This window comes from Numenius arquata, chromosome 7 (genome assembly GCF_964106895.1).
Source record: "Numenius arquata chromosome 7, bNumArq3.hap1.1, whole genome shotgun sequence".
In the NCBI taxonomy this organism is placed as follows: domain Eukaryota; kingdom Metazoa; phylum Chordata; class Aves; order Charadriiformes; family Scolopacidae; genus Numenius; species Numenius arquata.
Window position 1 is genome coordinate 29,123,954 of NC_133582.1, and position 26,627 is coordinate 29,150,580.

Genomic DNA, 26,627 nt, shown 5'->3' on the forward strand with positions numbered 1-26,627 from the left:
GAATCATAGAATCATAGAGTGGTTAGAGTTGGAAGGGACCTTAAAGATCATCGAGTTCCAACCCCCTGCCATGGGCAGGGACACCTCCACTAGAGCAAGTTGCTCAAAGCCCCATCCAGCCTGGCCTTAAACACTTCCAGGGATGGGGCATCCACAGCTTCCCTGGGCAACCTGTTCCAGTGTCTCACCACCCTCACAGTAAAGAATTTCCTCCTAATACCTAATCTAAATCTCCCCGCTTCCAATTTAAAACCGTTACCCCTTGTTCTATCACTACACTTCCTGACAAAGAGTTCCTCCCCGGCTCTCTTCTCCAGGCTGAACAACATGTTTTTTTTAAAAAAAAGGGGGAGGGGGAGAGAAAAGTTTATCTTCTAGTACAGTTAATTTCCGATTTTGCATGCATTTCGGTTGTGTGTGGACAGGCAGAATGCTGATTTTGAAAAGAATACTTTTTGATTTCAAGGGGAAAAGGGAAAAAAACCCAGCTGGTTTTATCAAGCCATTTTGGTCATCCATGTAATGCAATTTTTTTACAAGTTAGAGCACACTAACATGCTAAAAATTCACTGTAGCTGGTCACCTGTGAAGGCTGGTAATCGGTACAGAGTTACCAAGCAGGCAGGAGGCCCGAGTCTCCATTGATGGCCATCAGCTGCTCCCTGCCCACCGCTCCCCTCTCAGGTGAGGTGTCAAACTCCTGCTCCATCTCCTCTCCTCCTGAGAGCAGCTCTCTGCAGGGTCAGCCTGGAAATGCTTCTCCGCGAGTCCCATCTGCTGGATGCCGGGATGTATTGCCTGCTGGTAAGAGGGAGAGCCTCATACCTCAGCCTTTAAATATTAGCTGAGCGCGGCATGTCACCAGACGTACACTTGCTTCTGAAAGACACGCGCTTTCTCTGTTTTTCTTCCATGCACCTAATTGCGTTTTGGCTACTGCTGTTCTCCTCAACAGACTCCATGTGTTAAGTAAAAGCAAGGTGGAGGCGCGAGGAACTTTAACCGTGTTGCTTTAGAGAAGCTGTAATCAGAAAAACCCAGGAGCCAGAAAAGATCACAGCAAAAAATATGTGTATCATTATCAAGCCATTTACAGGCCGGGGAATGAATTTCTTTTCTCCCAGTGTATATGCTCAGCAGTCAGTTTTTCAAATGCCTCATTAAGGCTGGTACTCAGCTGTTCTCGCTGTCTGTCTCGCCATGCTGGAAAAGAGGGAGCGTAGCCATCGCATCTGAGCCAGCAAGCTGCACTGCAGCCTCTAAGATTATTATGAAGCCAAAAGAACCTTCTCCATTGTTGAAAATACAGACTTCCTGATATATTCCTAATCAGGCCAAGCAAAGGTTAAGAGAGCTTGATCTTGTGTCCGTAGATGTTCCCCAGGGTATTACTTTTCTCGATGGTGATTCGCTGTTTGGTACCTGCCTTCCAAAAGGGAGCTGGAGGGAAGAAAATGGATAATGAATGTGAATGCAAAGTAGTGGAGGAAATTGGGAATGAATGTGAATGTAAAAAGGGGAAAAATGCATTCAGTCCTAGCAATCTTACTTTGGTTTATTTTGCTCTCTTCTTTGCAGTCATTTGTGATGCATTTTTATACTTTGCCTAAGTGGCGTTGTGCCTTTTGCTTTAAACTAAATTTCAGGCAATTCTCCCCCTCCTATTCTTACCTTCCGTAGGCATTAAAAGTAGGTTCTGTGAATCAGAAACGCAGCCACTTCAAGGATCTTGTGGAAATGTTACTGGAGGAAAATGATCTTAGGAAAGAATCTTCATAATATACATAGACTAAGATCAAGCAACAATTTCATCTGTTGCAGACAGATGTTTAGGGAAACATACCTTTATTTGGTATACAGATATTTCTGGTGTGCCTATTGAGATAAAAATCTTTACTCTAAACCCCCTTCCTCAGCTTGAGATGTGAAAATGTGACTGTTTTAAATGTAACTGGTTATGATTGCAGGTTTTTTTCAGTTTACCTTTATATCTCTCCCCTTTTATCATGGCACCTTGCCTTAAATTAGCAGTTTGTGCTGAATTGGTTACAATTAATATTGCTGCTGCAGTTACCAATAAAAAGACATATCATAAATAATTTTTATGCATTTTCCTCGATAGGTGGTGACGGCACAGAGGAGAAGCAAAACACCAAAGAAACCGAGGGCCAGAGCGGAGAAGCAGGTTTGTGCTGAGTTCCTTAAAGGGCTTTCTTAGGTTTTATCCACGTTGGTGAACAATAACTTTAGTCAATGCTATTGAATGTTTGTACATTTTCACCAGATTAGCTCAGGTCCTGAGCAATTCTCCCATTAGAGACCACAGCTCCATTCATTATGAATGAATGTATTGCAATGCAGGAATGCAGACTTCCCTCTTCAGTTTACCAGCTCTACCTTCTCCCTTTAAGGTGGACTGCCCCTAGCTAATCCTCTAACTAGAAAGACCTAATTTTCCCTCCGTCTGCAACAAAATAGCCCTCTGCACAGACTAGAAATGGGGGGAAAGGAAATTTGGAGAAGGAGGAAGCAGGCTTCCTTTGATGAAAACTGTACATCTGAAGATTTTAAAGGGTATTTTCAAGTTTTAATAAATTGTCTATGCAAGTCTCAGGGGTTATGAAGATTTAAATCCATGCAGAAAGACATTGCATATACTGCGAATGAATGTCAGAGTTCAGGAGCAGTGGATTTTGCAGATGGCATGCTTATAAATTATAGTGTGTTCAGTATTTTAAAATATAGTGTCATTCTGTGTTCACGATAGAATTTTTTTTTTTTTCTGTTTATGGTTGTATTTTTCATCCTACCCAACTCTGTTCAGTGCAAAAGACAACCAGAATTAATCAGTTATCAGAAGAGCTGAAGTAGCAATCAAAATGTCTGCAAATCCCCTTATTTCTGAAGGTTTTCTTTTACTGTAGTATTACATATAACACAATGCTTTCTTGTTTGGTTGGGTTTTTTTGTCATTGTAGTGCAGGATGTGGCCTATACATACTTAATCCAGAAAGCATGAAACCGTTTTCTTCAGAACTTTTTCTTTTTAATCAGAATTGAAGATTGTTTTCAATATGGGGAAGATTGAGCTGAAGAAGACCTGCCAGTAAATGCAGCAAAAAATTTCAGAAGGCCTAGATTCTTGACTTAACTGGTTTGCTTACTGCATTGTGGCTGTTTCCAGATGAGGAATTCATTTGATAAGGGTCCTTCTTTTTGCCCTAAGAATTGGGCACTGTGTATGTGGATGTGCAGCATTTCTCCCTGCACTCCGCAGGTCGGTCTTCTGCAACTAGGTGTTAACAGCTGTTGCTGTCTGCAAGTGCTTGAAGTCCTTCTATGTTTCATGTCCTCTTTATCACCTCTTCTTTATGTCTTCATAAGGGTCAGTCGGTAGGAGGTGAAGCTATAGGCACACAGTATTATAGATTTAAAAAGATTCCCATGGACCTCAGCAAACTTTGGGCCTAGGCTCTTTATCCTCCCCGAGATAAGCGTGCAGTGGTATTTTGTAAGTGCTTGAGGACAACCACGTTTCCTTTCCTGGGTTTTTCACTTTTATGCTAGTCATGTTTTGAACTGGGGAAATGGACCATGGAGAAGGAAAGAATGGGTTGCTCAGTCTGAATCTAGATTCTGTATTGAATCTCTGACTAGGCAGGTGCATAGCCTTGCCCAAGCAATATTGAGCTTTTAGCCGTACCAAGTCCTGCTTGGCTGCTGGCTCGCTTAAGGACTAGTACTTCTAGGAGCTCCTGGCTCCAGCTGCAGGGGTTCTTGTTAAACCCAGTTATACTACTCTCTGCAGAAGCCAAATGCAGCCTGTTGTGGTTGTCAACTATATTCACTCTGATGGGGTGTGTATTTCCCTGATATTTTGATTTGCAAAACAGTTCGACTGCATGAGGTACATTTCATTTTTCCCAAGAGAATTAAGGAATATGTGATTCTTTAAATTGTGACTTTGCTACTGGAGGTGTCTTAAATGCATTGTGTTTTTCCCAAAACCATCATTATGACTTGTTACGTTACGAGCTGTCAGAGCTGGTTTATCAGAGCCATGATGTACATTCTTTTCCTATCTCATATTGGTAGTCATGTTTTGTTGCTCTCATGAAGAGTGTCAAAGAGAAGATCCAGACGTTTTAGGTCCCAGATCCAGAAAATGTCATACTTTAGGAACGCGTTTTAGGTACATACCTAAAGATAGCGTTGTGCCTACGCATAGTCCATGAATCACCTCCTCGACCACAGGCACGCAGTGTTACAGGAAAAAAGTATTTGGCTTAACATTTAACCCTACTGGTTCACATAGTGACAAGAACAGAGAGGTGTGCAATTACCTCGAGTTAGTTACATTCAGCTAATGAGTGGCTCCACCTTTCCACTCTGCTCATTGTGGAGACAAAACATCATCGGGAACTTTTAGATTGCTGCTTCTGTGCTCTTTCTTGGTAGTAGAAAATGACCTGATTTTCTAGGATAGGCAGTTTTATGCCTATAATGTTTCTAATCACTGTGAATGATCACTGTAAAGAGCAATCTTATCAAATGTTAAAGTTCTTATTTGTGTTTTCTAAATCAAAAGGCATAACATTCACCTGAGAGTGACAAATCACAAATTGTATGCTTTGATATTGTGAAAGAAAATGCAACAGGAAAAATAGATGCTGTATTCTTACCTAGTCTGTTACATAAAGATTTATATATTCTTATTACGGAGTAGTGAAAAAGCCAGATAGAGTGTACAAAGACTGGCCTGAAATTTTTCAGTTATTACTGTGTGGTTTTTTTAAAGTTTGGCCTCCGGTCTATCATCAGTGAACTTCACAATTAACATGTGGAAAAACAAAATGGCAGGTGGTTCAGAGCTCTTGTTTCAAGCTAGTTAAAAATATTCGATGACTATATTAGGAAAAAAATTTTGACAGAATCATCAGAGGCAAGTCTTTTGAAAGAAATGAAAGCCTAGAAAAGAAAACAAAGGCTTAGAAAGGTTTTTAGAACTATAAAAATTGCCAAGAAAAAGCAACAGTGAAAGTTTAAAAATTCTATTAAATTCAGGTACTAGTTCTATCTATTAACTACAATAGTTTTACCTGCATGCGCTACCAATAAAAAAAAAAAATCTAAGCCACAGATTTTCAGGGACTTGCCAAATTTCAGACCCGATTCATGAAAGCTTCTATTTTCAGGAAAGCATTTGCATGTAATCATTTTAATTCCAATGGGATTCATGGACATGATTAAAGTTAAGAATGGCTTAATTGTTTTTTTCTCAAAATAGATGGATTAAATGAAAAATGGACTCTCTAAGCAAATAGCAACACCAGCCTACCCATGAAACTGATAGCTGTTCCTCTCTCTGTATTATGAGAAATTGTAACATAGACTTGATCTGGCAGCATTGTAATGTAGGTTTACCCCGGCTTAGGGAAGACAATCGGACCAGTAATGGTCGGTGAATGCAATGTGAATGGATAGAAGCCCAGAAAGTCAAATTCAGGTCCAGTATCTTTCCTCAATAAGGCGTAATGCTTTTTTTCAGTAAAGTGGTTCATCAGTTCGCTACCTAATGAATAACTTCTCTTTCATTTCCTTGGTTCTTATAGATGAGACAAAACCGTCAGCTGTAGCCAGCCTATCATCATCAGAAGAAACAGAGCTGAGTGAGGATAAAGGTACAGATTGTAAATTGCATTTCAAAATATCCATTCCCAAGAGGACGTTTCGTAAATCCTTATTTCCCTTTGTCTGGAAATTGCCAAAATCACAGTTAAACAATACAGAAATAGTTAAATGCTTGGGTTTTCATTTACAAAAGTCTTTGTAATGAAGTACTTGGCACCAGCTGTTATGCTGGTAGGAGAGATGCCGTGAATTCCTAAGTCCTCTTGTTATAGAGCTAATACTAAAATATCATACATGACATATCAGAAATAAGCCCAAAGCTTGGGCTCGCTGGGGTGACTCACAGGCGTGAAGTTAAGCGTGCCCATCTATCTCAGCAATATTAGTTCCCTATTTGGTGCTCTCCTGATGGGGAAAAAGAAAAACACAATAGCTATAAACACATCAAGAGGAGACAGGAGGAGATGAAGTCATAATTGAGAGGGAGAAAGTAATGTTTATCTTGTGCAGACTGTGCTGGGCACTCAGATCATTTAGTTTGTGATAAATATTTAAAAGTGTCACGGGGCCAAATGACAGGGAGTTTAGGAAACAAGAAAGAGAGATGATCTAATTTAAATGTTTCAAGCTGAGATTTTTCCTGTGGAGCTGTTGGTTTACAGATAGGAACCAGTGCACAGACATATTGTTTTTGATACTTTTATGATATCACGCTATTAATTGCTTGTGCTGGTCTACGGTTTTTGGCATTTTTGTGGGGGTACGTCAGGAAAAAGCCTGGGTGATTTATAAAATGTTCGCTACTGGTAATTCAAAACAGTTATGCTATCTATAATAAATACAGTCCATCAGTGCAGCCTTCAAGAAAGACTAATAGAAAATTTTAATGCATTTTACTGAGATAACATAATTATTAACATCCATTAACTTATTTATTTTAAAAGATTTAAAGTGTAATTCAGCATCACTGCTTGACTCTCTTCTCATTTTTCTAGATAAGTGTGACAGGGTGTGAGATCTTGCCCTTTTGTTCCAAAGACACATTCTAGAGAGCCCACATACTTACCTGATTATGAGTTCAAAGCCTTGTGCACGTTGATTTAAGTGCTTTCTTAACTGATTGATTAATCCTGCAGGGGGAAAAAAGCCACCAACCTTTGCTGGAGCACTGGCTTTTGATATCTTTGCAGATTAAAGTTGTGGCAAGGCTAGTGGAAGGCAGAAGTTGTGATAGATTCAGCCCCAGCATGGTTGGTCATTGCCTATCATTCATTTCTCTTTTTTTTTTTTTGGCGGACATTTGGCCTGTTTATGTATCCTGTATCTATGAGGTCCCCCATCAGTTGTGATTTTTATGTTTTGTAATGTGAGGGTCGCGGTGAGGCTTTGGGTTTGGTGGGTTTTTTGCTGTCTGCAGTCTTACCAAAGATCCCAACATTTTGGTATGGCTTTGAGTGCTTGTTCCTGACTCTGAAGCCACTGTCTTATGCTTTGCTTTTCAGCGACCATCTCAATGTGTAACCACTCCAGTTTTTTGATCCATTGTATTAGTTGTCTCTTCTCATGAAAGTAGCCATCGTGGTGCTCTAGATCTCGCTTTTCCTATAATATGCTGAGCGTAGTGTTTTCCCCTCTTCTCTTGAGAGCTTGATAGAAGAGATAGTGCTCTGAGAAATCCAAAGGGCAGTTTCTCTTTGATGTCCAACCTCTCCTCAAAAGTAAGACAGAAAGCATCTGGTAGGAGAAAAAGGAGCAAGAGAGACTCTCCCCCATTTATTTTGTTTGTAAAGTCATACAAGTAGAAAAAAAAAGGAATGATGGGGAAAAGAACATGTTTTGGGATTTGCTTGCAAGTTGTTTAAATGTAACCAAGAATTTTGAGCAATGAGGCTGCTGCATCCACCAGGCCGTGGTTTTAATCCTTATTTCCATTAGGACACTTTCAACTTTTCAGAGTTTAGATTTTGAATTGTTCTAAAACGAATACTAGTCTTACGAAAAACTTGCTACCGCTTGGGAAATGGCACTTTTACAAAATCCTGGCATTTCTGAAAACACCTGCTGCTCCTGAAATAAATTTCAGCCTTCAAATTGTTTGCCCACTGAGTTAACACAGCTAAAACCTGCCAGGTTCTGGAGCATACTCATTTCTGTAGTTTATCTTCGACTAAATGAACTGCATGCAAAGCATTTATAGAAATTATGTTTTTCCAGTCCTTCCTCCTAATTACTGTGAAAGGAGATTTGTGGCAAATAAGTCTAGGCTACATATTCTCAAAATGCATAGTTTAAATCACTCGGAATAGGAGGTTTCCAAGCCTACTATAGAAGTGTAGGAGTCTTTCAAATGTTAGGTCTGGTGAGTGCACCAAAACAAGTATTTTGACTCCAATTAGAGTTGGCTAGTAGTTTTTCTGCTTATTTTTTCTCATACTTCTGGGATTAGAATATAGCACACACTTTGACATAGTTATTTATTGCTCTAAAATGTGGTGATATTCAAAACATAGCACATGCATCTCTGCTACCATGAAATTCCCGTATCTTTGTCTTAGCTGAGTTGTCTTTATCAGTTTTTTTTAAAGGAAAAGGAGAGGGATGGGAACACGAAAGGGGGTGTTTCATGGTAGGTGCAAAGAACAGCGCAGGAATCATGTTTTGAGGGGCTTCGATTAAAATGAAAACCTGTGAGATGACAAATCTCATATTAATGTGAAAGTTTATCTCTTCTGTTATTCACGATAGACGCTGTCCAGAAAAAAAAAAGTCCACATGGGCCCAGTTTGCATGTGGCCTTTGAGCAGACTGAATTTTTTGAGTTCTTTCTCTGTACTCCGGGGGGGGGGGGGAAGCAGAACAGTCATATTCCAAGAATATCAAGATGTTTGATGTTATGCTGTGGAGGTGGCCACTTATTCCAGGCTGTGCCAAGATTCTATTTCCACTGTCTGGAAATACCGCAAAGAAATGTTGCAATTTTACCCTTGAAAACTTGCCTGCATTAACTATTAGCTCTTGGGGGGAGAGCTGACATCTCTAGGCAGCACCTTCGTAGCGCTTCATTACTGCGCATATGGAAGTAGATCCTTTATACACAGCGTATTTCAAGTTAGAGATGCTTCTCTTTATGAAGTGTAAGGGCAGAACAAAGTGATTAAAGTCATTAATGTTTATGCAGCAGATAAAATGTATCAGACAGGCTGCACTCAGTCTAGTGTGCCTGTCCATACAAGATTGTGCTGGGACTCGAAACTCATTTTAAATGGACCATATTGTATATAGCTGTGGATTGGTTTGAACCTGTGATTATTTTTCTTTAAAAGGAGTATGTATGCGTGTGCGTGTGTGTGTGTGAGAGAGAGAGAGGAGAGTGTTCTGCGTCTTCCAATTACTGTTTAACCTGATTTAATGATTGGGCTTTCTGGTACAAAAATGAAAAAAGGAACTGGATTTAGTACAGGTGAAGAATGAACTCCCCATTATGCAATCATGCCAAAGTTTCTGTGCACAATACGCTGATTTTAATTCATTAACACTTAATAAGAACTGAATTTTCATTTGAAGGTCAACTAAATTAAATCATATGCTAATTAATTTTAAAAATAAAGTAGGGATTCATTATTTCCAGGTGTTCACCAAAGTCTGTGCTCCTGTGGGAGTCCCATTTAAAGCAAGTCACTATTTTTCTACGGTCTCTCAAATGGAGTCAGGTTCAGTCAGCTGGGGGGCTTACGTTGTCAGAAACAGAATTAAGTATAGCCTTGGCTAGGCGTTAGCCCTGAAAACTCACTTTGTGCAACCCAGAAGCCTGTCGGTATCCTGCCTGTAAAACATATGGATATAAAATTCCTGTTTGGCCAGCTGTAGTTCTCACCATGGAAAAATCTGGATGTTCTAGAGACATAAATGGTTGAGAAAGGATAAATTGAAAGATAGAGCATTTCAAATGCAGGGCAGCTGTGCAAATCGACGTAAATTAGACATTGATAAGTGGGTGAAAAAGATTGACTGAAAGGCCAATATGTTCAAAAAGAGGTGTTTAAAATCAGCTCTTAAGTATACATTAAGACATCTAAATGAATGACCCGATTTTCAGAAGTGCTGAGCGCTCAGCAGCTCCCAATGAAATGTTTTTACTTCACCCTTGGGCTATGATTAGACCTGGAAAATTTCAGCCTGAAAAAATTTCAATTATAGGTAACTGAAAAAGAACCTTTTTAATAGAAGAGTTTCAACACCCCCAACCATAGCTGAGGCTCTGTATGCCGGGTACAGTGATAACATTTGTCTCTCCCTTGCTTAGGAGGGTTTCTATGAAAGCAAATTGGCTTTCATAGAAAGCTTTCAAATAGCTTTCCCAAGCTAAATGGTGTGGTTTGCGGTTTTTTTTAAATCAGGTACATAACCATCACCATCCAACCAAGTGCCTATTCTCCTGACATCCTCCCTAATGGTCACTTTGAGCTGCACATAATGCGGGTTATTCTCTTTTCTTTTTAATCTGACCTATCTGTAGCATTGCGCATCCAGACGAGGTCCAGCCCATAAACTACTCCAGAGGTATTTCTGCTCTACTCCTTCACCAGTACAGGCAGCCACAACAGCTGACACTGATCTCCTTAGCTGGTTTATTTAGATCCAACTTATTTTTACATATTAGTTGACCTGGAGCCATCCAGCTGCGCTCCCGTCGGTCCGATGCGAACATCTACTCTTTCCACCTCACCCCCCCTGAACCCTTACCTTCGGCTACGCAGCATCTTCTCCTGGGAAGGGTCTAACCGAGGCGGACAGGTTTTTTCCTCAGCTTTTTCCTTTCCCGGAGCCCTGTACAACAGGCCCTGCCCCTTATGGCAGCAGCAGGATGCCCGTGGTTATGATACCAGCTGCGCCTGAAATTTCTCTTGTGGACAGAAGGGGAGGTCAGAAGAGATGCCCTTCTGTTGGCTCAAAGCATAAACCGGTGGGAGCATTACTCGGTGGACCCCACCTGTAGAGATGAACTGCCTGGTCTATTACCCGAATACTTGCAAAAATATCTCTACAGGTTGTTGCACCTAAAAAGGTCTGTTTTACCAAGCCGTATAAACTTGGGCTCCAATAAATCTAATCTGTCATAAAGATAGATTAAAATGAAATCTTGGTGGATATAAAAATAACATTTTAAAGTCAAAGCTCAAGAATATCTCCCTAACTTCTCATAAATCACCATTTTATAGTACTTCATTTTAACACATTTTCCTCAGTTTATGAGGCAAAAGAATACCCTAATCATGTGGCAGCCTCCGTGCACACCATTACCTGTAATTTTAGACGCCTGCTTGATTTCTTTCACTCTGGAAATATTCCAGTCATTTTTCACAGTATCATGCTTAAAAAATAAAATGCACTGAACCTCTTTCTTTCATAATGACCAGCTTTTTCCCTCTTTAATCTTCTTACAGCTCCCTAAAACATGGTGATTTATCTATGCTGTATGCGGGACCCAGGTGTGTTGCACATTAGAAACGACTCAGTAAATAAGCCATACAGAGAGTAGCTGGGGAAGTGAATTTTAAAAGATCATTAAAACCACTTAACATTCAGATCTTACCATTTCTCCTCTTCTTTAGCATTTGCAAAATTTTGTTTTAAGCAACATCGCTTCATACAGTCAAAAAAAAATATGAATGGCATAGAAAAGCATAGGGGTTTAAGCAGTATTTAGACAAAATAGTGCCTGATTATTGGCGGGATGGGTGGGATTGACAGTTTACTGCAAGATACACAGTTTTCTTGGAGCTGAATTCAACATGCAGTTGATATACTGGGACAGTGAATATACTTGGGGAGTATTCTGATTGGCTTACTGAAAGTCCAAATATTTTCTTCGTGGGTTGTTAAAGGTCGGGGCATTCAACCCTGCAGCCCCACGAGACAGTGGTTTCCATACAATGGAGGGGTGCAGAGCCAAGCGCTCCTGGCACGGACACTCTCACTGCAGCCACCAAGTCTGAAAAAGCAGGTTGGAAGGAACTAAGGGGTGCTCAGACTTCAGTGAGCGCTTCACTGCTTGATGTGCAGTAGGTAAAAGTGGCCTAGCTTTGGTTCATTTCTGTCATTAAATGTCATGTTTGGTTCATTCATGTGTGATCAATGATGACATTAGGAACCGTACTCCAGTGCACTATCAGAAACACTGATTATTTTCAGTCCTGCCTGAAGGAATGTTAACCCTTACAGTCCTAATTTGGGGTTACCCAAGCTAAATAGGTAAAAAAACTAAGCACACTGTGCTGCAAAATGATATCCTGACTTGGATTGTCTGCTACGACTTAACATGCAAGTAGCTGGGTTGGGAGAAGAGTAACACTGCTTTACGCAGTTTAAAGAAGTCGTTAGTTCCCTAGCCAATTTGAGATGAAGGAATGCTGTAGGGATGGCCAGAGCTTTTGTAAACCCTGGAATCATTTAGGACTATGATACTGGCTTATGCCCAGTTGCATAAGGCTCTAAAGGGCTAAGGAAACACAGAGGACCAGCTGAGCTCCAGGAACACCACTAGGCTACTGAAAACTTGCACATAGAGAGTAGTATATCATCAGTGTTTGTGGGATTCCCACCACTGCCTCCTCGAAATAGAGGTGGCACTCTTGCCTGGTATCCAATTTGGGAGTAGCTTTTATTGACCAGTGCATTTGGTCTTGCACTTTTACTCTTGCTTGCCTCAGATTTTCTTCATAAATCTGGGTTTATTCCTTTGCTTTATTTTATTCTTGTTAATCCTAAAAGTAAATCTGTCTTTGGACCTTTTGGCTTGAATATTTGATCTAATATTTGCATTTGAAAAGAAGAAATCTTTGACATGGTCTTGACCTTAAAGATTTTGAAACTCAGAATCTGCATGCTAATGCAAAGACCGATTTCTACTGCTCAAATAAGAGTGGGGACTCTTGTAAATCTTGTCCATGTTCTGCTCTTTTCAGAAACATGCTGTACAAAAAATAACTTGTGCAGAATTATCATTGTATATTGCCTGGGATAATTTGGAATTCTGTGCAATTAAATTGCTTTCTTGAACCCTGGAACAATTAGAAAACTGTTTATGATCAGAATGAAAGTTTAACACGAAATTACGATCCCGTAATCATAAACTGTGCGGAACCAGCAACGGGAACGTGTGAAGATGTGCCAAATAGCATAGGTGGTCTCTGGCTGTGGCGCCTAATGTGGGGCTCAGCACAGCTGTGGGGGTCCGGCTGCCAGCTGTGCCAAAGGGTGGGAGCAGCGACAACTCCCCATGCTCTGCCATAACCCTGGCTTGCCGTAAGCTGTGCGATGCTCCGTGACGAACAGCAGCGTGATGGGGCACATAGATCAGCCAAGCACGGGGCTCCTTAAACTCCATTTGTTATTATTGACCAAAGCGCGTAATTGTTCCTCTGATGCTGGGGATTGATTTTTGCATGAAATTGGAGTCATTCCTCATTCTAGGAGAAAAGGTGGCACAAGTGAACTGAGATTAAAGGCACAGGTCTGGGAGCGTGAAGTACTGTGCAATAGCTGTAGGATAAGATAGCTCTAAGGGTCCGATGGGACCGAGCCACGTGCATCTCTCCCACCCATAGCAGGTAATATCACACTTTATCATCACTTCTGGCTGTGTGAAGGGCTGTGTTTGGGCCCTGGCTGCACGGTACTTAAGGCAGAGGACTTCTGATTCCAGCTTTTTTGGTACAGTTCCTTTTACAAACATGCAACTAAATCATACAGAAAAAACATTATATTAATTTAGGGTATGGGGCTACAGGTGATACAAAACTTGGCTTGTTTGGTATCCTGAAAGCTTTGTCAAAAACTTCGGCAAAGCCAAAATTTCACTCAATGGGTTTAAAGTTTGTTTGAAAAATTCCCTACAGATTTTTAGTGCCATACCCTTTTATACCAAGAGGTTCTTCAACTCGCTTTTTGATTAAACTTTACTCTGATGTGGGCTGATAGGGTAATCCCTTGTAACTCATGGCACAATGTGGCATGAAAGGCCAGCACAGTGCTCCAGCTGATAGCAGTGAGTAGCATTTTAAGCCCACAGTAGGGTGAAAAAAGTACAGCAAGGGCAAATTTTAGCAAATTGTACATCAGTGAGATATTCTGCTTTCAAACTTGGATTTATAAACTTATTGTCATGCCACGAAAGAAGTAAGAAGCTGTGCAGGTAATTAAATATTTGCCTTGGGGGATTATTTGCAGTTAATTAAAGCCACACACTTTCAGTGCATACCTTTTCTACAGATTATTAAATTTGGATCAGATGTTAACAACCCAGCTTTCTCACTTAACCATCAGAGATTATTCTTGGCAAGTTTCAGGAACAGAGTTTTACAGGGGCATCCTTTGGTATATCGCGGGATTTGCTCTGCTATATTGTAGAAAGGGACCTTCCAGGAGCAGAACCGTAACAAGGCTGTCATAGCATAATTTATTATCATGCCCCATAGATCTTTCGGCACTGTTACTTAAGCGTTCCATCTAGCAGCATTTTAGAAAGTGTTTCACTCTGGAATGCAAGTAGTGATTTTCTGTTACTGTCATTATGACCTCAAATGTACTTACCCCTGTAGTTTGCAGAAATGTCCAGTTAGATCAGCAGTGGTTTTTAACGAGGCTCAAGGAGAGCTCTTTGTCCAGTGAAAGCCATGTGTTATGAGGATGAGCAGAGCTAAAATGGGTGACTGTTGCTGTGATTTCCTGACTGCGGTGGAATGATGCATTTCTCCATCTCCACACAAAAACTAAGGAGTGGCTGTTGTCAGAAAATGTTGCTCAACACAACAAAATAATGCCCTGTGTTTATGAAGACTGCAGATAGCGTAGCTATTAGACTCAGGTCATCTAATTTAGACCTCACTATGCCACTGGTTCAGCATGTGGCTTTGGGCCGTTCATTTTGATGGTCTGTCCCAAAAGGAAAAGCAGTCTTGGCCACTATAATGACCTTGGGAGTTCTATCATCAAGTGAAATGAGGCTAGGATTTGCACTGGGATTTATAGGATTTAATGTTTGTCAAGCTTGTGGAAATCCGACCATGGAAAGTGTTGTTCTAAATAAATAAGAAATCACTTTATTTATTATGTGGTTCGTGCTGTTTCTCGTAGCTTTGTGCCACTCCATTCATTAGAAATATAGTTCTTGGTAGTGCTGCTGATTATTCGTACACATCCTTTCTTGCCAGCTCCTTGTTTAAGGTTTGTACTGCAGGCAAAAAAACTGCTCAGTAAGTGTACAGGTTTTGAAATCAATTTGAATAATTGAAACCCACGAGTATACTTTTGTGGTATATAGGACTGTGGTTAAACAGACAGAAAATCTGTCAGCGTATCACAATGCCAAATATGAAGCCAGCACCTACGGGCTCCCTGTGTCTGAAGAAACTACCAGCCTTTTCCAGCATGAAAAATCGCTGCAGGGTCGGTTGGTTTGTTTGTTTGCTGTTTCCTCAGATTCCCCGAAAGACTCCAAAGGCGCACAGGAGAGTGACCCGGTGCGTCTTGTGGGGTATGAACAAGATCAAGCCGAAGGTAAAGTTTTGTATCAAAATTCTTTAAGATGGAGATAATGAACCAGTTGGGAACCTTAGTTCTTCCAGTTTCGGCATCCAGTGGGTTTCAGCTTGATCTCTGCCACCTTAAGGAAATGCTGTCGGCTGGTAGAGGTTGTGTGCCAACCAGTTGTGGTGCGGTAATCTCTGGTGTTGCTGGAAAAGACACGCGTCTGCAAATACGTGGGTTTAACCGTATTGATCCCGGGTGCATAGCATTGTTGTTATTGTCCTTCTTTGTTGTTGTTGCTCTAAAAGCCTGTGGGCTGATTCTATTCCTTCTGCTAAGCTGACTGTCAAGTGCGAGCGGTTTGCAACAGCTCCTATGAGAAATAGTGTGTCAAGGCTGAGCTACAAAAGAAGGGGGGGGGGGGGAAGAAGTGATGCAGGGTCAGTTTTGACCAGCCATTTAATATACTTAATGCTTAGTGTTTGTTAAGTGGTATTTTCATATATAAATAAAGTCCAACGTTGTTTGTTTTACAGAAAAAAAGGCTGTACTTGTTTGAAAAGTATCATGCTATATGTTGGTTCGTGTCCTGTTCTGATGAGCTTGCCATTGCCTGCACACAGCCATCACGCTGATGTCTTTTTCAATTTGTCATGTTAACAGGACAACAGGATGTTTCTGCAGAGGAGGAGATGAAAACTGGGGCAGACTCCCAAAGCTCCTGCGTGGAAATAGAAGGTACTGCATGCACCTTGAAACCAAAGAGCAAGATTAACAGACAAAACCACTAGTTATTGCTCAGATATTACAGAATCACAGAATCACATGGGGTTGGAAGTGACCTCAGGAGATCATCTAGTCCAACCCCCCTGCCAGAGCAGGTCGACCTAAAGCAGGTTGCACAGGAACTTGTCCAGGCGGGTTTTGAATGTCTCCAGAGAAGGAGACTCCACCACTGGGCAGCCTGTTCCATTGCTCTGTCACCCTCAAAGTGAAGAAGTTCCTCCTCATGTTTAGGTGGAACTTCTTACATTCAAGTTTGTGCCCATTTCCTCTTCTCCTATCCCTGGGCACCACTGAGAAAAAGACCGGCCCCGTCCTCTTGACACCCTCCCTTTAAGTATTTATGAGCATTGATCAGATAGCCCCTCAGCCTTCTCTTCTCTTTTATTATCAGTAGTGTTTAAGTTCCCTTTCTTTCTCCATACCTACTGAGCTAAATCTGTGGAGCCAGATCTCCTTGTGGTAACTCTAAATTCAGCCCTGAGCAGAGGAGTGTCTATGGATTCCAGCTTTTTAATGACTGCAGCTGTTAGAGAAAGAAGCGAACATTGCATTTCTTATTCCTGATGACAAGCACTTCAGCCTTGTATGTTCGGAGCACTGAGTGCTCTGTCCTCGGTCCAGCAAAATATTTGAGTACGTGTGTCTCTGGGCTTGTGGCGAATCCTGGTGAAGGCCCATGCTTGGAGCTAGGCGGATGTGTGAAATCCCAGAAAGCTCAGCATCTTGGAGGATCAAGGCCTTGCTCTCAACTACAGCCCCTTGGATTTCCCTGAGACAGCTTTAGTATCTCTACTCTTGGGGAAAAGGATCCTTTTCCTCTGCCAGTGTTTTTAATGGTAATCTCTAGTGTATGTTGATCCTTTTATGTCTGTTCTGAAAAGCCTTACTGTTCATCTTCTTTTTATCAAATTTATTCAGAGCCATTGTTGAAGCAAGAAGAAACAACAGAAGTTGAGATACCTTTGATTCATGGTGCAGAGGAAAAAGAAGGAAGAAAAGAAGAAGAAGGAGGAGGTGAGGCTACTTATAGAACAGATTGAGCTAGAGAATGCTGATGGGCTCATGTTCTTCTTTTCTATTGTGAGGAAACATGGAAAGAGAACTTAAAAGTGTTTTTTGGGGTCTTTTTTCCCCCTAAGAAAATCTTTTTTTGCCTATACTTGAGTTGTTATTTTGATATATTGGACTTGGATTTACATAGGAAAATAAGAGCAAAAAAGTGCACACTCGGGTTCTAAAGTGACTTTAAAATAAACACTCTTCTCATTGTTGCTTTTCCGCACTAAAGTGCGTAAGGCTGATTAAACAACCAATTTATTTCCATTTAAGTACCCTCTTGATCACGTTCACTAGAAGCATTGAGAGTATTTACAATAAATGGGTATGATAATTATTTGTAAGGTCATTAATAGAGATTTAACTAGTAATTAAGTAAAACTAGTAATTCTAATAAAGAAACCAATATTTGGAGCCGGAACACAGAGTCTTCCTGAAGCAAAGTATTTAAATCCTTTGTAATTCTTTTGCAAAGAAATGTAGAAGTTTAATTTTAAGTGTTGGACGCTTCTGGGAACCCTGCATTCAGCTCACCATTTGTAACAGGCATGTGGTTATATAAAAAATAGACGATTATTTACATAATTTGTTAATTTTAAAGTAACTACAAGTTAATAATTATATGGTCATTTGTAGAACACAGGGATGAATTTTACAGTTCCAAATTAAAATGCAGACATGATTTTTATTGAAAATTCAGGTCAATACTAACTATGTTGTCCTAATTATGAACTCCTTTTCCCAGCCACATTGACACCAACTTAATTGCAAACCTGTGTTAGCAATATTGACACTTTTCTTCACTGGAAACCCAGGTTAATAGAGCCTCTTTGTTCATATACAGCTAAACAACATTTCCTTTTTTTTTTTTTTATTCCCTATCCAAGTTGAGACTAATCAAATCTCTTTATTATCAATCATATTAATGGTATCAGTTTTGTGCTTTATTACTGATGGTGAAAATAGTATTGATATAATCCTTACTTCAAATCCAGGTAAATGCTATTGTGCTACCTCAGTTGCAAATCCAGCTTTTATAATACAAGCTCATTCTGACTGCAAATACCAAAGTAGTTATGTTAATTTCCTCCTAATAGAAATTATTTACTTTTTATTTTATGCCTCATCAAAAGCAAGTTGGACAAAATGTACTTTCATTATTTGTACATTTCCGTCTCTTTAATACTTTAGTGTCCCCTACAGCTAGTCGCTGTCATTTAGTTCTCAGCGGAGAGATTGTATTTCACCATCTGTTCTACCTACTATTAAAATATGTAACATTAAGAAAAAGAAGGTAATGTCAGAAAAGGGTTGTTCTTGGAACTTTTCCTGCCCCTGATTTAAAAGGTTCAAGTACTAGTAAGCAAAAGGTCCTTTCCAAACACTTTGGAACGTGTTCCTGCCTGGGGGCTCAGCTGTGCTCCTGTGCAGGATTCATCTGATCCAAAGCTCGTTGAAGTTCATAGAAGGATTCTCATTGATTTAAGTGAGCTTTTGGTCAGTTCCATGATAAGAGGAGGTGATGTGTTGAGTCTACATGCAGGATAACAGCACTTAGATAACTGCATAGATACTCTGTTTAGCTGCGTCTTCCAAACATACTGTCTTTGGGTCAGGGAAAGTAAATGAGTCCTTTTTCAGGGTTTTGAGAAGGGAAGGAAATGAAGGCTTTCACTTGCTTATTTTCATTCTTATGGGTGTAAGCACATGTAGAGCACCCTCAACACTCGTCTTGCTAGATGCTTCCAGTATTGGTGGGCACATACTCTGCCACATGAGTTTGGAAAGTTCACCACAAAGCAAGGTGGGTCTGGACAAAGAGAGGTGAAAAAGTAAAATCAGCTGAAGTTCAGGCTGACAAAATACGATATATTCCCCAAAGAGAGACTCCTCTTAATGGAACGAGATTACCTGGCATAGTTTTAATACATAACATTATTTCACGTAGCCCGAGTGCTACCTCATAAACTAATTCAGTTAAATAGTTTTCCAGCAGCATCCACAGTACATTTGACATACAATGAAATGGCATATTTTTGTCTAATAACAAGTGAAAAAAAAAGCTAACATGGGACTGCTAGTCCCATTAAATAGAAATGCAAAGATCTCAAGTGGTTTTGACCTGTACTAGACCTATATACATTGCCAAACATAGCAACTACTATACTGCAAACTACCTGGTTTTTCTGTCCTGTCTGATACTTTTTTTCTGTTACCAAGCTCATGCTAGAGCAAAGGGTAGCATGAAGCTGCCTCTTTCCTCCCTCTCTCTCTCTCTTACTGGGAGCCATTAGATTAATGGGAGTCATCTGTGACCTGTGCTGTCCCCAGCTCTGGAGCTGTGGAAGCTACTAAATGACCAACAAAGATCAAAGTCCCTTTTCCAACCTAAAGCTAGATTTCTGCCTTAGTTACCGATTGTGGCTTTGAAGCATGCTAGGAATTTTTTCAGTGATCTCATTTTTCATGGAAAAATGACTGTTTCTTGCTGGTTTTGAGATATGTCTCAGTTTTTGCAAACTTCTGACAGTCCGTAGGTAAGCTTCTGATCTAATTGTGCGAGTTTTACTACTAGCTCATCTATGCGTTTTTGGGGGATTTTAGGGCTTGCAGGGTCCTTTCTGTATAGTTCATTTGGCTTTGCAGCTCCAGGGTCACGCCTAAGTGCCTGTTACCAAGGAGTCATGGTTCCTGGCGCTTTCGAGGTTCTGGGGCACTGGGAGCCCAGAGGAACGAAGAATCAAAGTCTTGGCAATCTCACTACTGTTTCCCATTGCCAGCAGTAAGAAACAAGCCAGATTACCCTGAAGAATGTAACAATGTAAGGCACTGTGTGTGTTTCATAAAAACCTGCTGGTGCTTTTTCCGAAATCAGTAATAAAATATAGCATGTGCCAATTTATTCCCCTTTTTTCCTACCGTAACTTGAAGTTATATATTACTAGGGAGAAACTGAAGAAAAAGAACAAACTAAGATGCTTTTTATATTTTTTTCCAGCTACTATAATGCACTCATTCTAGTTCACAAAAGAATAATGAAAATCTATGTTTCTTTTAAGATAGGGAGTATTCTCAAATCCCTTTATTAAAAAGCAGAGTAAGTGGTGATCACTGACCTATTTGCTGACTAGGAAAGCATACACGTGTTTAATAGATCAGTCAGCAGTGCCTTTATATGTACACTTGGAAATAGTCCTGTCATGTTGTAACGACCATGTGTTAAGCATGTAGTTGTAGTTTTAATCAGGACAGTTTTTCCACAACACAATTTGCAGCACATGGAAAGAAAACTCCTGTATATTTGTATGAATACGTAGCCATTTTCTCCTCTGAGCCTGCTTTCCCCTCTGTCTTCCTATTTCCCGCCTCTTTCTATCTTCCTTCATAAAGACGTTAGATGTGATGATTTCCCTCATTGATCATCTCTGGAAGTTGCTTTGGAGTTTTGGAGGATTTCTGTGGGAGCACTGGAATATGAAGAGAAGTAGCCGTTACTTCTCTGTTGGCTCTCTTCTGTATTCGGGCTAAGATATTTTGTCTTATTGTGCTGTTTGGAACATGATTTGAGCTTGACCTGGCATGTTTCTCCACCCAAGAAACAAATTTAGAGTGGTTGGGTAGGATCCTCCCTGGCCAAAGGGCATGTTTATTTTCCACTGGACAAGTCCAGAAATGCAGAAGCAGGTTATTGCTGGAGCACAATCAAGAAGCAAAATGCCATAATTAACGCCTATAAAAAGGGTATTGAAGTGTCTGGGGATGTAGCTTAAGAGCAGGACACAGCCCTTACAATTAGCATTTCTGTGCAGTTGCATATTAGCCTGTCTGAATGCTGTGTTTAGGACTGTATTGACCATCTTTTTTCTGTGTGAACCATGCAATGTTAAGGCAGGTTTGGGAACAGGCTGGGGGAGGTTTCGCGGTTTAAATAATTTGCAGTATTATCTTACTTCCTTTGCTGATCTTCTGGTCAATGCCTGTTTACTGTAAATTTGAATTCTGCCAAATTTCTGTTCTAGCTAAGCCCAGTTTTCCTTAACAGTCTTTGTTACATGAGTAGCTAATTAACTCTGTAGCCATCATTTCATCCATTCTTCACTTAACAAGCTGGATTTTCAGGTCATTTACCCAGCTGTACCTTAGCAAGAGAGATAATTTTATGGCATAGTCTTGAAGAGAATTAAATATTCCAAAACTTGGAGGAAAAGAGCTCTCGATTTTTTATAGTTTCAGTCTCAGGCATTTATAGGATTTTACATGCATTGGTACAGTCATAAATAATGTCAAAATAATGACTTTCTTTGATATGACATTGTGGCTATAGAGAAACGAAATACTTCTTGAGAAAGATCTTGTCAGACAAATCTGACATCTTTATTCTTGAGTCATGGCAATTGTAACTACCTTTTATTTCTTAACCAAACTTCTTTTCAGCTTCAAGTGGAAACGGATGAGACATTTTGGGAAAAAAAAAAAAAAAAGACATTTTAAAAATCTTCCTTATATATCCTTAAAAAGATACTTTCTTTTTATTTGGAAAGAAAAGAATACAAAGGTATTTTGGAGAGTTGTGGCTTCTGAAGACCTAGTATAAAGGCTCTAACTTCTTTTATTCAGTTGCCCAAAGAAGAAAGGAATAAATATCCCGAATCAGATACAGTGTGTTTGGTCTTTGGACCCATACTGAATGGATCAGATGACATTTTTTGGGCTATTACAGAATCCTCTGGCCCTAAATATGAAATATATTTTAAAAATCTGCTTCTGACAAGTATTGATATTTGGCAAGGAAAAAAAAAAACGGTGCACCTTTGGACCTTTAGCAGAAATGCTGGAAGTGCTGTGGAACTAGAAAATGGAAAATGGCTGTTTAAACTCAAATGTCTAAAGCTCTAAACTATGCGGGGAGGTGGACTGTTGCAAAGCAAGTAGCTGGAAGTAGTTGGAGGCACACACTGATGAGATTATCACTGGAAAGCAAAAAAAATGCCTTTAACGAGGGGATACCTTTAGGTTTTAAGAAGCCTCCCTTTACATGCCTTTATTTTCTGAAGGAGTTGGTGAAAGTCTGGTGAACTTTGCAGTTGCAATATCAGCCAGATGAGGAGCTTTTGTGACACGATTCTGCTTGCCAGCCTGCTGTGGTGGATCTGTGGTGGCTCAAGTGCTGTTCGGTCTGTATCTCCCCGGAGCAAAGCACTTTGCTCTTCCGAAGGCATCATAGCTGTGGCAGAAAAGTAAATCCAGGTAATTTCTATGCCTTGTGGACGTAGCAAAGGCCACAGCTGGAGGCAGGGAAAAGATACCTTTTAGCCTAGCAAAAGATGTACTTTTGGAAGAAGAGGTGGCATTTTTTTCCAAGTTTGCAAACAATATGTTGAATTTCCTGAATGCAGTTAAAATGACCTGCATAGGTGTGGAATTGGGGTAGCTTTGTTAAAAGCTGAAGACGAGTGAGGCTGACCTGCCTGCGAGGGGCTCTGTGCGAGCGTGTTCTCTGCTCCACTTGGATGTCGCAGCTTGCGGAAGAGAAAAATGGGTCTTTTGGCCCCAGTGTCTTTGGTTATAGCTGTGGTGGCTTTGTCAGTTCTGAACTGGGAGGTCTCCAGGCTCTTATATCAGCAGAGGGTAGTTGCTATCAGCAGTTGCTTCACTGATGGCAAAGGATCAGCAAGATTATTAGGAGGCCGCATCGCTTCTGTGGACCAGTTTTGCTGGTCCACGTCCCCTTGCAGGTTGTCATGACCAGTGGTGTACACCAGCAGGAGCATGAAGGTGATGGGGTTCATTTGTTTTCTAAGCACAGGCCGGTGCGGAAGTCATACCGCATCAGGCAGCACATGCTGCCCAAAATGATGTTCCTCCTCGGCTCTGAGAGAGGTGGCAAATGGGTTGCAGACCCCCTGCAGACCTTCCCTAAGGGTGCTGCCCGGGCCCTGCTGAGCAGCACTGTGCCTCGGCAGGATGGGGTGGTTATTATACTGTCAGTAGTCAGCTCCAGATATTGATTTCAGTCTCCTGGGGGGAAAAAAGTAATATTTTTTTTCTTCTACCAGAGAAAGAATCTGTTTCTTTTCATTACTCTCCATATATCAGATTGTAGCCTGAATGTATGTAAAGAATAGATGATGCAAGATCAATTTTAAGTTTTAATTATTTTTCATTCATATTTCAATGACAAATGATATATTTGTGTGTGTGTGCTTAAAAAGTAGAAAACGTAAGGAATTTTACAGCTTAAACATTTTGCCTGCTGTCACAATCACTTTATGTTATCAGGCTTGATGGTAGGGTACAAGACAAAGCCAAAAGGAAAGAAAAAAAGAAACAAAAAAAGGCAGTACTTTAACAATGATAGTGTTTAAGGTTTATTGTGTGTATTTGATTGCTTTCTTCATTTTGTTTTCAGTAGGCAGAATGGAAATACTATTATGAATTGGCAATTTTTATTTAATTTTAAAATATCATGTCTTTGTTCTTGCTGAAAGTGTTGACAATGCAGCCTTTGTTTAGTTTAATTAACTCATGTTACAGTACTGAATTGAAACACACTCAGCAATAAATCAAGTAAAATAATTTTTGGAACTCTTTTCCATATCCAGAAAATAAAAAGAAATAATAATAATAAAAAAAAAATCCCCTGAGAAGCTGAAGGAGAAACTGGATATTTTTAAGGGGATATTTTGAAGTGCCATTTTCATTTTTATTTTCCATGGTAGAAATGCCAAAAAATATAAAGTCATGAAATCCCACTGAAAAGCAGATGCTGGGAAGTCATTCTAAGTCCTCATATGTTTATAATAGCATTACATGATGTTACATGTTTTGTACTTGTGAGGTACAAGGCTTAAAGAGCTTTAAGATACTGATAATGCCCTTTTAACATATGAAAACTGGAAAGATCATAGAGTCCGTATTTCATCTGGTGGTGTCCAAGTCTACTAGGCTTTGGTTTGAGCTCAAATCTCCGGAGAGGTTGCGGTGCCTTATGCAAACAAAACACGTATCTCTGAAATCGTCTCAAATAGCACCCAAAGAATAAGTGAAAGGAATACAGGAGACACGCTGACATCTTAGAAACTTTTTCCTGTAACATATTGAAAAAGTAGGGCTCGCTGGCCAAGGACTGCACTGTTACAGATGGCATCATAGTTAACAGTATATCTGGAAATTAGCTTTAGCACCTCCAGGGAAATGGCACCATTTTTAAATATGCTATACAGCTACAGAGGCGTCTGTTTGAACAGTGGGCTTAACTCCCGTTTGAGACAGTAAGAACTTCGGCCTTAAATTAGAATAGGTGCAGCAGACCAGTGGAGTGCAGGGAGCTACACAAGGAAAGAATTTTATCCCTTGTGGACAAATTTTATATTCCTGTGCCCTGTCTGCTACAAAAGGAGGCTTCATTTTGTTATGCACTGATTAATTTTGGAACCCTACCTCCTTTAATAAAGTATGTTTATGATGGAATACGCACAGATCCAACAGAGCTGGCTCTGGGAACTGGAAGTTCTGCGTTCCCCCTTGTTTACGTTATGTGTGGATGTACCACGCTGCCCGGGTTGTTGCACTATTTTATAGCTATTTCATAAACGCTAACAGCCACACACTTAGGGCAGCAGGGAGAGAAACTGCACTTAGCCAGGGATTTTCATGAAATAGTGTGAGGGGACCACAGTCATAACTAAGTGTGGAAAAAACCACAAGCAGTGGGAGCGGGAAGGGGATGTTTTGGAAGAACTGTCTTTTATTTCAAGTACAGAACAGGAAGGAATTCAAAGCAAGCAGCGTATGTCCTAGGATCAAAGGATTCCCTCACTTGTTCTTTTAGGGGAGCAGAGAAACAACATTGTCGCTTTGCTGTCAGTAGCTTTGTTGCCGTAGTTGTGCCCAATGGTGTGAGTGAGTAGTTAACCTTCTTCTCACGTGAGAAGAGTGGCGTTTACCCACTCTGCATACTATCAGGTGGGTCAGGAGGCACGCTTTTTGATTGAGTTCTACTCTGCGCATCCTCACGGTGTTGGCTCTGCTGAGGGGGTACACCATGGCTTCACAGGTGCCTTTGCTCCAGGCGCTTGGGGAGGAAGGCCAGTGCTGTACAAGGAGGGACTATTACACAGGGAGGGGGAAGATGTGTCTACAACTTGTAAAGTGGAGGTTGCCTTGATAGGGCCTGACCCTGATTGAGATTAAATCTGCTTCTCACTACTGCAGTCCCTGAGCAGGAAAATTCCCACCCAATCTCATTGAGGTCTTTGAAGCATTACCCTTTCCTCATACCTCTGGATTGCCTCTTCCTTTTTTTTTTGCCTGTTACTCATAATTTTTTTGGCAGCAAGTTTTCTGTCCCCTCACCTTTTCCTAATGCAGTTGACAGGTGAGTGTTCTCTTGAGCAGATCTTGCCATCTGGAACAGTTTTCCTCCGCTTGGTCGGCTTTCGTCACATTTCACTTCCAGATGAGCATGTGAGGTCACCACCGGTATACCTGGTCCATGGCATTAGCCCAACAGCCCAAGCTGACCCTGTCTCTAGTCAGCATGAATTATCTGCCAGGGAGGAAGCTAGCATTTCATATTGCCTCCTACATCTCTGTGACTGCACCTGTATCTTAATCGTGCGGTAGCGGTATCTCAGCATATTGGTGCGGGAGTGCAGCTCTTTGGGACTTCCTGTTATTCAGCAAAAAGTTCAGCATCTCCTTTTTGGGGTCTTGCATGAGCTTTGGAGATCCTTTCCTGGAGCACTCCGGTGTTCATAGGTGCGGTTAAACCAGTACAGCAGAGCAGGTGCTCTGGATGATGCACTTTGAGTTGCAGCTATAGACAGTCTATAGGCAACTGCAAAAACACCTGGTTTTGATTGAGAGATCCAAGAGAAATACGAAGAGTACAGAATAGCATTGTATTTTACTTACGCATATACTTGCTGGGATGCTTGTTGTGTAATTGCTCTATAGCTGATTAACACTGTTCTTTGCTCAAATGTTTATTGAGGAATTTTCGATCAGGTTCAGAATTTACTTGTGACTTCGGTCCTAATTTTTAAAACCCATAGCTTTCTGCAGCCGGCAGATTTCAACCACAAAACGCCCTTTGTTATTGTTTCACTGATGCAGGGTCTTTACCCTGAAATGTTGGGACATGTAAGCCTTTTGTCTCATTATTCCCCTTTGCGGATGTGCAGCCTGTTTTGTTTCTTTGCTTGTTTGTTCCCCAATCACTAGTGTGAAGGGCATAGCTCTGCCAGTAATCATAGCTACAGCAGAGGCCAAAAATGCCTTTATTCCATTTACAGCATCCTGTCAAAAACCACTCAATACCTACATTACTTGACAGCCCTTGAAAGACAGCATGTTTACACGTTCAGCATTTTCTCTATGGAGGAAATAAGCAGTCACTTACAGGATATACCATTCTTACCTGGATAGAAAATCAGTTAAACTGTGTTCTGGATTCTAAGAAGAAAAAGTCAATAATCTTTTCTCCATTGCCCCCTGGTTACAGCTAACAATGGGATGTAGTTAGGGGGTCAGGGTGGCAAAGTCACTGTCTCAGTGACTGGAAAAAATTGAGATTCCCAATTTGTGGCCAAATGCTATCATGGTTACAAGGTGTTTCATCAGTT

At 40.6% G+C, this 26,627-nt stretch overlaps 1 protein-coding gene across 3 annotated transcripts in view; it reads left to right on the forward strand.

Annotated features, from left to right (window-relative positions):
* The window catches only part of MACROD2 (mono-ADP ribosylhydrolase 2), an 896,489-nt gene that overhangs the window by 839,317 nt on the left and 30,545 nt on the right, over window positions 1-26,627 (forward strand). Inside the window, exons 12-17 of one of the 3 annotated variants that reach the window (XM_074150307.1) lie at window positions 2,123-2,185; window positions 5,613-5,681; window positions 15,112-15,189; window positions 15,823-15,897; window positions 16,864-16,959; window positions 18,518-18,520. In XM_074150307.1, coding sequence (XP_074006408.1) covers window positions 2,123-2,185; window positions 5,613-5,681; window positions 15,112-15,189; window positions 15,823-15,897; window positions 16,864-16,959; window positions 18,518-18,520 — 384 coding nt within the window. The remainder of the gene's footprint in view (window positions 1-2,122; window positions 2,186-5,612; window positions 5,682-15,111; window positions 15,190-15,822; window positions 15,898-16,863; window positions 16,960-18,517; window positions 18,521-26,627) is intronic. The other 2 variants (XM_074150306.1, XM_074150308.1) reach the window with 2 other exon arrangements.